The 13,284-nt window shown below is 39.2% G+C and overlaps 1 protein-coding gene across 2 annotated transcripts in view; it reads left to right on the forward strand.

Annotated features, from left to right (window-relative positions):
* STARD13 (StAR related lipid transfer domain containing 13) overlaps window positions 1-13,284 on the forward strand; it is a 164,031-nt gene that overhangs the window by 127,366 nt on the left and 23,381 nt on the right. For both annotated transcript variants that reach the window (XM_018554336.1, XM_018554330.1), the window contains exons 2-3: window positions 2,028-2,099; window positions 4,990-5,071. In XM_018554336.1, coding sequence (XP_018409838.1) covers window positions 2,028-2,099; window positions 4,990-5,071 — 154 coding nt within the window. The remainder of the gene's footprint in view (window positions 1-2,027; window positions 2,100-4,989; window positions 5,072-13,284) is intronic.

Consider the following 13,284-nt stretch of genomic DNA (forward strand, 5'->3'; position numbering starts at 1 on the left):
GTGGAGGAAGAGGGAGAAATGAAAATGAAAGCTACAAACCATTTTACCTGTAGATCTCTTTCTCCTCTAACCCGCTTTTCAACACATCTCAACTAGACTAGTCATACTCTGTCTAACCTTCTAGTGTGGCTATGGTAAAAAGCCTACTGAGACTTGCTGCACTGTCAATTCTTTGAACTAATATGAATAACACTCAGCTTTCTCCAGTAATACAAATTAATATTTTTGAAAATAGTTTTGTTGTTAGTATATGTATTAACCATATACAGTTTTAGGATGCAATGGAAGAATAGCTTCTTTGTTCAATCAAGCTTTAAAAAAATGAAAGCTGTAAACTGATTGGTTTCTATGGGCAACTGCTCCAGTTTTGATAAATGCTCCTCAATATGTTTTGATAGTAGCCCTTGAAATGGTTCACAGCAATCTACCACTCATAGTTTCCTTTGTTTATGGTCATCAAAATTAGGGTGGAAATCAATCAAAAATAGCTTTCAACTAGAGCTGCAGTGGCTTTGAAGAGAATTGAAACAATGGATGGCGTATTGCTTGGAACCCTGAAATTCCATACTTTTTCCATCTTTTTTTTTTAATTGAAAGCATTTAGGGTGCATTTACACCAAAATCAGAAGGTACCCAAAGCTCACCCGACCCCCACCCTCCCTTCTTCTCATTCTCTATGTGTCGTGTCTTGTCTCACCCCCTCCCCCACCCTAGTTTGTGTGTGTTCCCCTCCCTCCCAGGCCTCCACGGTATCCAACTGTTATACCACCGGTGGACGCGCAGCTATACTACCACAAGACCATGTAGCGAAAAGTTGTCTAATACCATGTGCTTCGTTGGGGGAGGGGGGAGACCGGTTCTCTCCGTCGGAAGTCCTGCGAAGCATGCGGACTCCTCGGGGAGGTCCTGACTCCGCCTGTCCTATATCTATATGTCTACACAGTATGGTTACCCAGATGGATGTGTTCAGATACCTACACAGATGTTTTTTATGTTTTCACTGGAATTGATCAAGTTGTATCTGTATGTGTATGTAACATGTACATGCTATCTGTGCGACAATAAAGAATTAATAAAAAACATTTTTTTAAAAGAAGGTACCGAAAGCTCAACTCAGAGTCCGTTGACTTGGGATTGTACCTTCCAATTTGCTTCCGATACATCGCATTCCATTGTGTTATTTTTCTTTTTGCAAGCTTTATGTGAAATAACATGTCCTGAGTGGACATACTTCACTACAATAGCTTCTGATGCGTTTGCGCATTTTGCTGAGAAAAAAGTAGAGCATGCTCCACTTTCGTTTTCACTGTGACATACAGCAATGCGCAGAACTGTCCCATTGACACCCATTTATTTTTCGTTGCCCTTGCCTTACCATCCTTAAAAAAAATGGATGGTAACGCAACGGATCCAGTGTGAATGGGGCCTTAGACATTTTCCAAAATTGCCACATGTATAACTCGCATGAATGATTTATGATGGGAGCACAGTGGCATAGTGGTTGGCACTTCTGCCTTGCAGCACTGGGGGTCCCTGGTTCAAATCCTCCCACACTCCAAAGACATGTTGAAAGGTTATTTGGCTCTTGTCTAACATTAGCCCTGTATGCATGCATGTGAGATAGGTTTAGATTGTAAGCTCCTTGAGAGCAGGGACTGATGTGAATGTGCACTGTGTAAATTGATGGTGCTATATAAATACCAGTAAAAATGAAGTTAGTGGTGATCCAACCAATGTTACCTGACTATTAAGATATTATTTCTGAAAAGATAAGTCCTTTTCAGATCTTTTGCTGACTCTCTTCGTGCAGTTTGCACAGGTATGGTCTATATGTGGTGTAAATAAACCGATCCCTTATCAGTCTGTCCACCAGCACCCTCCTGCTCTGTGGTCTTTTTCCTCTTCAAGTCTCAAGGTACATTCTCCTTGTTAGTTGTAATTACTTCACAGGATAATCTCAGATGATGTTTATGGTGTTCTTGCATGATTGGCCGGGCAATACACTCATTTTATGTTCTTATTTTCAGAGCTCGAGGCGAAGGAAGCATGTGAGTGGTTGCGGGCTGCTGGATTTCCTCAGTACGCACAGCTTTATGAAGGTAACAGCTCCTGTGATGGAATGTACCATGTATTTCAGCCATGACATCATTCTGTTTTATTCCACTTTACACCTGGGGAAGACTGATTTTATGAGCATAAAACCATAATTATGCCAGCCACTAAAAACATAGGAAGTCTGTGAACAGCATATCCTATTCATTTGGACCACCCAGCCCTTCTTACAGTAGTAACAGTGTGTACTCTGTAATAATATTTATGTAATAACCAAAATAATAAAGGTGCCCCAAACTATGCCTGCTGGTTAAAGCTGGCTTTTTGTGAGTGGCAGACCACCCCAGCAGAGAACTGGTTAATGGATTATTTGCAATGGAGTTCACACTACAGCATGGTGAGTGTAGCAAAAAATGCACATAATACAAAAAGTCATAAATGATCAATTTCTAGTTTAACACTTCTATGACACTTTTCTTCCCTGGACTTTTTCTAAATGAGCCGTGAGACCTATATATTTACTTCTATAAACCTGTTAGAGAACTTGGAAATGTTACAGCACGTTACACAGGGAAGTGCTATAGATTTAAAAGTCTATAAAAGGTTGCCTGGTCTATTTTTTATTAAGTCTAGAACACAATGTGATAATTCATAATAGTAAAACTGTTCTATAAAGTTAAATTTAGCTTGTCTGTAGACCAATCCAGTATTTATGTTCCCCCTATGCCCCCACAAGCCTTTCTGTTCCTCCCTTTAAGGCCTAGGTAGGAGAAAATATTCTCAAAGTATCTGGCTCAAGATATAGCTGTGATCTCTATTACCACTTTGCAAATCAGTGCTTCTTGCCCATGTGGTCACCGCATCTGGTAATGTGCTGTGGCTCTTCAGTTTTCTTCAGCTCAGATAGAATGTGAGCCACTTCCCACTTTCCCACTATCACTGATACTAGAACAAACTACCGATGGTGGAACATTTCCATTTTTTCCAAGAAATGTTCCTTTAAGATAACTAAGCAAAAGTGATTAGATAAGGCAACTTGTAAACCATAGAAGCTTAACTGTTGTACAAACGTTTCAATCATATAAGCACCATAGGCCGGATATATGTAATATGTGTAAGTATCTTAAGGTAGAACACCAGCTTTATTAGCTATCTGTGTCCCCATTGGAGAAATTCCCCCTAATTTCCTTTCCTTGCGACACAATTATAAAATCTTATAGGGGACCCAGACATTAACAAAAACTTTAGAAAAGATTCTAACGTTTCTCCACCCTTGTTATTGCAGTTATTGTTTCCATTAGAGAGACACTTCCTGTGCCAATGACACAACAAAAAATTTAGCAAAATCTTGCCAAGATGGGATGCCGCAATAAAAACCGGGAAGAGGTTATAATTTTCCCCACTCTATCCAAAACATTAGAAAAGGATTTGAATAGAGCTTCACAATAAAGGACTAGTAAAACGGAATCGTTAGTTATTTTGCATTACCAAGCCATGGTACCCATAACTGTAAAAGAATTTGAGATATTGGACATAGTAATTATCTCTGCCATGCAGTCTTTTGTTCTGTGAGTGAACTTGTTAGACTAAGTACGGCTTATCATTGCCATTTGGCACCTTGACTTTTATTGGACAGGAAGTTAGCTGTATGAGTATAGACTTACATTATAGATCAGGGGTAGGCAAATTCTGGCCATCCAACTGTGGTAAAACTACAAACCCCATAATGCATCTGCCTCTGGGAGTCATGGCTAGGCTGTCAGAGACTTGCAATGCCTAATGGGATTTGTAGTTTCACAGAAGCAGGAGGGTCAGAGTTTGCCTACCCCTGTTTTAGAGGATGGTTTGAATGATGATCTGACTGCTCTAAGGATAGAAAATCTTCATAATGCTGTAGAATATTACCTTGTTCAAAGGGTTCCTCTGAGCCTACACATTTATGTCAATGAAGAGGAGGAGAGCTGCTAGTGCCATTTATCCATGTAATTCATTTTATGGCTTACTGGTCTTTTATATGATTAAATGTCCTTCATAGGTGAAAACATTAATCTGCATGACTTTTTGTGACATTTCCACATTGTTCCTCTGTATTAAACTTTGCCTTTATTTCCTTGGCCAGTACATAAACTCCTCAGCACAGCGTACAGCTAGCCATCACATTTCGTGTGCTTGAGGCCTCACATGTATTTGTTAATGAAGCAAAAAAACATGTTTTCAGCCTTTGTCCGCTCTCACTTTCTATGCATTGTGATAATGCATGTTACCAAAATGAAATCACTGCGGTGTGTTTTGCATTGTCATTCTTTTTGAATGGCTTCCTAATACAGTAAACCAACGCACCTGCATAGCAGTGCACTACTACCTTGTAAAGTGCTATGCTGCATTAAAAAAACAGTGCAGGTCTGATTTTAGGTCCAATGTTGTGCATCGGCAGTCCATTCAAATGAATAAACTACATAAGGTACCATACCTAATGTGCCGCATTTGACCTGATTGGTGTGAAGGGACCTGAATGTTAGAAACGTTTATGGTTACGTTTTCTGTGTTGGCTAGATGAATAGATATCTGTAAAAAATAAGTCAAGGCTACTGGACTTGCTGTATTTTTCTTGAAGACGTTTCACTGGTCATCCGTCTTTTTCAATTCAGAATGATTGTACAAAAATTCTCTGGGAATGTACAAGTCATTATGAATTGAGAAAGCCGGTCAGATGACCAGTGAAAGGTCTTCAAGAAAAATACAGCAAGTCCAGTTGCCTTGACTTATTTTTTACAGATATACCATGACCTGGATAAATGAGAACCTTAACAGACTAGATGAATAGAGTGCTGGAACATTTTTGTAATTCTGTGTGGTTTTTCCTACCTATGTTCTTCTGCTAGTTATACATTGATTTGAAAGGCTGAAATGTTTTCATCCACTCCATTTTATTTCCAGATTCTCAGTTTCCAATTGACATCACATCTGTGAAACGGGACCATGATTTTCTTGATAGAGACCATGTAGAACCACTTTGCAGGTAATTTGGATATTAATGTTTGTTTGTTTGTTTTTTTAACGAGCTGCTTATATAACACTATGATTTACAGAGAAATAATCATACAAAAGGTAATAATGGTGTGTAGCACTAGAAAGACCTTGAGGTATAGAAATATTTCACTGACCACATTTAAGCTGCTGGTGGTAGCCCCCTACGGTGAAAATATAAAGAGCACAGCATTACAGGTACATTAGCTACGTGTTACATTGTGTGTTTTCATTGCACAGTAAAAGTAATTTACTAATTACGTTGACACATTTCCTAAATCTCCTAATATGTCTGCAGGTAAAACTTTTTTTTACACAATGACATTTTACACAAATCCCAGGTGGCTAAATTGTAAACTCTTTAAATGACCAATGACGAAAATAAACATTTATATTGCATCTCACCAGTTGGATTTTTTTTACAGTGGTTGAATTATCATCATAATCTGCCAAAAATGTTTGAAAGGTGTCTCTGTCCCACTTGAGGAGATTGTCCTGTTCTCTCTGACACCTGTCAGGAGGGGATTTCTCCCAAATATAACACAGATCATAAAAAGGTGACAGTGGTTCCCCCACTCTCCTACTCTATCCAAATCAAAATCAAAACAAAAAGTTAACGGTGAGTTCCCATATACCACTAAACATTGGGTAACAGGTATAGGATGCATATATCTTGTTGCTGGATTCCCAAGTGATATAAAGAGCAAGTGACACATCCTTTCATCACTTATCTATGGACTGTCATGAGAGAAATATGGTGGCTGCCTCTTCTAAAAGTGCTAGTTGCCTAGCTGTTATGTTGACCCTCCAGCTTCAATACTTTGAGTCACTGACCAAGGACCAGTATTCAAGTAAGAATAGTCACAGGAATCAGTAGTCCTTATCTGCATAATAGTTTGAGATCAGAGGCACCACTCCGTGGTCACCAGTTGAAAATTGTCAACCGAACGAGAAATATCATACAGTGTATGGCCAGCTTCAGGCCTCATTCACATTATTCATTGCATTAATATGCATTTTACCAAAGCAATAGTATGAATAGACCCTCAGTGTACATTTACATGAAATATGATAGATTCCTCTATCCACGATAACAGTCTGTATTGACAAATCTCCTGCTGTGCCCTTTGTATTCTGACAGCGGCCGCAAGTAATGTCTGCCCGACAATTTTCCACCATATCTCGTGGACAGAGTCAATCTAACTCTTGGCTTTTGTTTTAGGAGATAGGGCTACCCACACATCAAATTTTCAGCCAATTCAGCATAAATTTGATCCCTGTGTACCCAGCATAAGGGCCTGTGTCAACAGGCTTCAATTCACCAGTGCAGCATGCTTTTGACATGAGCTTAAGGGCTAGTTCATACCATATGCAGTTGTGATGCAGTCCGTTCAGTTTGGCTGCTGCAGCCAAAATACATCACAAGGCTTTCCTATGGGCTTTTATTTTGCGAACATGCCACAAACCAGCCGAAAATCGTACAATGTTCGGCTGGTTTTTGAACATGTTCCTAAGATAAAAGTCGTGCGACCTTACAGTAGCAGAGGTCGCACGCCTTCCACACACCTTGCGATAATCGTACGATTGCGGGATTTCCCACGATTATTGTACGATTATCGCAAGGTGTGTGGGCACCTTAAGGCAGTTCTAAGATCGTTCAGAATTGCAGGTGCGTTTGACCTGCTTTTAAAAAAAAAGCCTGTTGATTGCCCCTAGTAAGTTGCTCATTTGCATTAGCGTTTCCTTAGGAGAGAGCAGTAGAGAAATGGGGTGCATTATGATATTTTTACCCTAATTTGAAAACGTGGCTTTATTTTGAATTCTCTGCCAGTTCTTAGCAATTACACCTCTGCATTGAATCATATATTTTCTGTAGAAAAGAGAAACGATTTAATGACAGTTTTACCTTTCTGTCATTGATTGAAGTTCCTCTAAATTAAAATATTATGCAGTCTTTATTATCAGTGTCCCCTCTTCTTGATGATGCAATCCTAACTTGCCTCTTTAGATAACCAACTGCTTTCCCTGTGTTTTAATAGCCTCTAGCTGTCACTATTAGCATATAAAGAGGGCATTAAGATTGTGATTGATCTGATAATTATCAATAAGTTGAAGAATTCCAGAATCCACTTAGGTGTAATATAAAGGCTTTGTGGTAATGATGTCATGATAATTTTTCTGAATCCATCACCTGTTTACTTTTTTTTATACCATTTATATTGCAGAAAAGTTAGACTGCTCTGTAAGCCACCACAGTCAATGTATGCAATAAACATGTTAAGCGGTTGTGCACAGTTTGGGTCATTGTTTTGTCCTGAAAGTGATGGGATAATCACCCAGGTGTGATGAGTTCCTTCAGACACTTGTTCCAATTCACAAGGATATTAGCAATCCAAATCACCACTTAGTCAATCAGACAGTCCAGACACTGATAGGGATCAGCTACTAACTGCATTTTATTGCCATTCCTGACTTGGATTAAAAAATTACACTTTTACTTGTGTGAAAAGTAGATGTTATTATTTTATATGTTATAGATATGATTTATTGGCGTTTAAACTAGGTAAATTATAACTTCATTAAATGTAATATCAATGGAAATATAATTTACTGCTCTGATAGAAATTTCACAAGGCACTTAACAGATCTAAAATACATACTGCTGTGCAAGAAGATAAAGACGAATAGAATACTGTATGTATCTATGTATATATGTATGCATGTATGTATGTATGTGTGTGTGTGTATTTATATATATATATATATATATAGATCTATATATATATAGATCTATGTATATAGATCTATATATATAGATCTTTATATACAGTATATGACACATATAGGACATTTGTGACAATACATAGGCAGCTGTGACAATTAACTGACAATAAATATTTTCCATTCTTTTCATGGAAAAATTTAGCAAGCAATTCACTACATCTGCAAGTCCAATTGGCCACGTTCAGTGTACCTTTGAGAGATTTTCACATGCATGGCTGCCCTTCCAGAGGGATGGACATTAAAGTGTAATTCTAGACAAACTTTTTAGGGAAAGGTTAGAACCCCTATAATCTTTTTTATTGCTGCATGTGTCCCAGCTGGGGAGATTCACCCTCCCTGTTTGTCCTAGAGACCATTGTTACAAGGCCAGAAAATAATGGGAATAACAAAATGTTTTAAATACATCACAACAGGAGGTGAGGGTACATCTTTTAATGTGTTCCAGTAAAAGCTCTTTTAAAAGGGGTTTCCCCTCACTTTAGAGAGATTTTCTTTTTTTTAAATCAATTACTTTTTATTGAGCTTTATACATAACAAAAATCAAAAAGAGAAAAAAAGAAAAACCCAAATACAGTGATAATAAAACAAATATACAAACCACAGACAATTCAGATTACCATACAGAATATACCATAATATAACACATTAGCACAGGTGATTTGTTGACCAGACTCCAGCATTTATCTTCTTACATAAGACATGATATTATCAAAGTAGCAAAAGAGAAAACAAAACAAAAAAAATCAAAGTCATGTAGATAAAGGAATCTATAGAGATAAAGAATATTTCTGAGAAGATAACCATTTTCCCCAAATTTTTAAAAATTTATCCGGCGTACCCGATGTTGGTAAATATGTTTTTCTAAATTAATTAAACGATTCATTTCTATCACCCATTCCCCCATGGATGGAGGAGATGCTTCCATCCACTTAAGTATAAGCCCCCAACGTGCCACCAATAGAGCTCTTTGTACAGCCAACACCCTATAGCCCTCCCATTCAGAGTGGCAAAAGACCCCGAAAAAAAACAACGGGGGGTGAAAGGTATATTGACCTCCAGAATTCAATTTGTAGAACTTAATATAGATTCCCAGTATCTTACTAATTTCGGACAGCGCCAGAGCAAATGTATCAGTGAGCACGGTTCTACCCCACATTTAGAGCATTTTGAGTCAGATCTACTAAGAATCAATTTTAAAAAGAAATTCTAGGGTTCAATAAGTTTGATGGAAAATATTCAATCGAATCAATTTGTGAGAAGCAGATAAGGATACCGTTTGTCTATATCTTGTCTTGTAACGCTCTGCAATGAGTAGGGTTCTGAGATCATTGAATTTACCCGAATCCTAGCTGTCAGTCTAGTGTATAACACTTTATTGGTGTTTATGGTCCTCATAAATTTAGGACCAAAACCAAAAGACTTAAGAACTGCCCACAAAAAACTCCATTCTAAACTATCAAAAGCTTTTGCTATGTCAAAACAAAAGAGCTCAGCCTCCTTTCACTCCTTTCTTGTTGTGTGTCTGACACAGGAAGTGAAGAGAAAATCTCCAATGCAAAAAAAAAAAAAACCTGATGGGTTTTAGGGCTAGTTCACACCACAAACAGGGCGTTCCAGCCCGATTTGGTGCCGCAACGCACTAGATCACATCCTGGCCGGCTCCCTGCATTCAGGGGCAGGAGGTGGCATAACGGTGCATTGAAGTCAATGACACCGTAGCCATGCCCCCCGGCCACAGTGCGACCACCCGCGTGGCACATCAATGCCTGCGTTCCGGTGCGGTCAAAAAAAATAGTGCATGCAGAATTTTTTCTGACCGGAACGCAGGCATTGGTGTGTCACGCGTTCGGGTGCGGGCGACCGCACTGTGGCCGGGGGACATGGCTGCGGTGTCATTGACTTTAATGCACCACCACGCCCCCTCCCTCCCCTGAACGCAGGGAGCTGGCCGGGATGCGATCCAGTGCATCCCGCCACCCAATCCGACTGGAACGCACTGTTGGTGGTGTGAGGCCTTCCCTACTCTAATACTAAAAAAGTAAGTTTTAGCTCTAGATGCACTATTCTCATACACATGCCATGGATTTGTGGGACTTTAAATATAATTTTGAGGTACAGCCAATAAATGTCCAAAATGTCACGGGTCACAAAGCTTAAGATTAGATAAGTCATATAGGTCAATTAAGGGAATAACGCTGTTTTGTTAATACTAAAATAAGGGCCAAACCAGACATTTCATTGGAAAGCTTTGTTTACCAGTGCATTGTCAACAGAGAATAAGAAAGAACTGGGTGAATATTTGCACCCTGACAGATCATATTTGTCTTATAATTTATCCCCTTGGGCAATGTTATATTCGCTTTTACCATGTACACTAAGTCAGACTGACTCATAAATTAACATAAACTGTTTGTATTTCTCACCTAGCCATGGGTGGGCTCCATTTTGCAGCATACATCCTAATTGTGAATTGAGATGTAAAGACAAGGAGTAGTCTGAATTTACATTACTCCACACACCCTCCTCTTAGTAGTGAATTACCCCATTCAGATCACTAAGACATCCCTCAGCAAGAATATACATTCCTGGTTTACAGTAAAAGTATTGGATACATACAGGGTTATTCACAAAAGGGTGGAGAGTCTGGAGAAGACAGGAGACGTGAACAATCTAGGCCAAAATAGCTGAACTGGACAAAATTCTGCAATTCAGCTCACTTTCCAGTTCAGCTATGCTATCCTATTGTTCAATTCTCCTTCCTTCTACAAACTCTTCACCCTTTTCTGAATAACCCTGTACATAATCTTTCTTTTGTTTGGTGTTTGTACATTTGATCAATATTTTCTGCATTCAAAGCAGATCATATATTGTCTCCAGTAACATATCTAGCTTTAGTTTTTACAAAACTGATCACATGACCCAAGGGATCCAGACTGTTAAAATGGTGTCATGGTTTCAGCTGCCTATGGCAACATAATGTGCAACATAGCCCCAACCTATTCAATAAAGAAGTGAGTATTTCCATACTCACTTCTAGTATTTCTAGTATTTCCATACTCACTTCTTAGTAATATCAGAGACAACCTTTCCGAGGTCTGAAAGTTGGGGGGAGAGGGGACGCGGCCGGCTTTCTTCTATATGGGTTGAATGCTGGCAATTTAGATTTAAAACACCTGAACTTGGCTGACAATCGACTTTTGCATGACCATTTTTTTGCAGAAGTGATATCAATACATATGTATTATTAAAGGCAATATGTATCTTGCGTTTTATCAATCAAATCTTTCCTAAACTTACTTTGGTGCATTTAAAATCTGGAACATTCCTTTTAGCCCGGACGGGTAGCCTCTCAACCCACGCTGCTTCTAATTTTGTAACCTCATTTAAGAGATATGCTGAAAGGTACAGTTGTAGAGAGAATGGATTTGTCTGAGTTTTGCTGCTATTCAACAGTGAACGCAATAATGCAAAATAGTTACTGTGAAACTGTGATTAAAGTTGTATTGTATGTGTGAACCATTACCTTATCTTTATTAGAAACTAGATAAAAGTACATTACCAAGCTATGGCTTCTAGAAAAAAGGGCAGATAAGCAGATAGAATTGTACAAAGCAGCATCCTAGCAAGTCATCTTCTCAGACGTGTAATAATAATAAGCATGTTGTTCTTCTTTTAAAGTAGACCTAAACCCTAACTGGATGGCATTTAGTGTGTCCTGTTATAAACCATCGCTGTATGTTTTCTTCTCATAAAATACAGCTTTCCCTTTTCTTTAATCATTTCTGCATCCCACTACTGCTGATCTCCTCCAGCCTCTTTCAGTCACTTTCTGTCTACATGCACTTGATCCAGCATGAGCTGCACATTATTGCTCTAAACCAACTTCTCGATGTAAAGATATGTGAAAATCACAGGCGGCAAAACACAGTAACTGCTCCTGAAAATGGTCTTCCAAAGGTATATACAGGGGGGCAGCTCCTCACAGTCAAGGGAAACCGAAAATCTGATGAGGACAAAGCAAAAGGAGCGTCTCGATAGTGTAAAATGGATTTATTAAGGATAAAACGCACAGCTGAAAAGGTACTTACAAACCAGCTTGTATAAACGAGCAGAAAGCGATATAATCTCAGGAGACCATCAAGATGAATACATGAAAAAAAGGATGAGGGAAAGGAAGTGCTAGTACTAAGCCGAAGCCATCTGCACGCTGACCCTCCTTCAGTTGACGCGTTTCTGAGGACAAACCTCTTTCATCAGAACCTGCCAGGTTCTGATGAAAGAGGTTTGTCCTCAGAAACACGTTTGTAAGTACTTTTTCAGCTGTGTGTTTAATCCTTAATAAATCTATTTTACAACTTCTTGATGGTCATAACAGTGGACCATGATTGTGAAATGTGTGTCGGCATGACTGCTAGTAGCCTCCAGAAGGGGTGACTGCAAAATACCTCCAAACTTTCTGAGATGGGAAAGAGGGACACCCTTTAGCATAAAGTAAGTAGGCAAAGGACACACCCCCTGCCACACCCCCAGTTATGAGGAGTTAATAAGCAAAAATGATTGGCTTAACCCACAAGTGCTTTATTCATCACTGTATGGCTGTTTTGTTTTAATAATGAATTGTAAATAATTGAATAATAAAAAGGTTTGTGTAAAAAGTTTAGTGCAGAGCAACACTTTTGGTTGTTAAAGGGAAACTAGACTCAGTGAAATCTTAAAAATCCTCAAATCATCTCTGAATTGATGCTGACAATGTCCTTCCTTCTGGAGGGTGGTTACTTTTGTTCCTCATGGTCCCTGTGTGTAATTTAGCCATAACTCCAAGCTCACTCCCATGTTGGACTACAATCTCACGTTTAGTTTACTAATTTGTATTGAAATTGTAGTCCATCGCAGGAGGGAGCTTGGAGCGGTGACTACTTTACAACACACACAGGGACAATGGGGAACAAAAGTAGTCACCCCCCAGAAGGAAGGACAGTGTCAGCACCAATTCAGAGACGATTTGATAATCCACAGCCGAGTGATACACAAATAAGATACATTTTGTTAATGGCTAAGGTATTTGAATGCATGTTTAAGATTTAACTCCTGAGTGTGTCACTTTAACCTCCTTGGCAGTATTCCCGAGTGTGGCTCTGGGTTAATTTTCAGCACCATAAGTGGTAACCCCGAGCCACACTCGGAATTACAGCGTAGCGTCTCTTACCTCGTCCATGATCCCCGCTGTGTCCTCCGGACGATGCCGGCATCTGTCTTCCGGGTTCCGTCCCTTGCGAGCGTCCGCGTCGCAGCGGGGGCGGAACCGCCGGGAATTTTAAAAGTAAAAAAAAAAAAAAACGGAAAAAAAAGCGAACAAAAAAGGAAAAGAAAAATACAATAATCAGACCGCCAGGGAGGTTAAGTGTGACATTTAGTATAGAG

Source organism: Nanorana parkeri, unplaced genomic scaffold, assembly GCF_000935625.1.
Source record: "Nanorana parkeri isolate BGI_ZX_2015 unplaced genomic scaffold, ASM93562v1 scaffold8, whole genome shotgun sequence".
NCBI lineage: Eukaryota > Metazoa > Chordata > Amphibia > Anura > Dicroglossidae > Nanorana > Nanorana parkeri.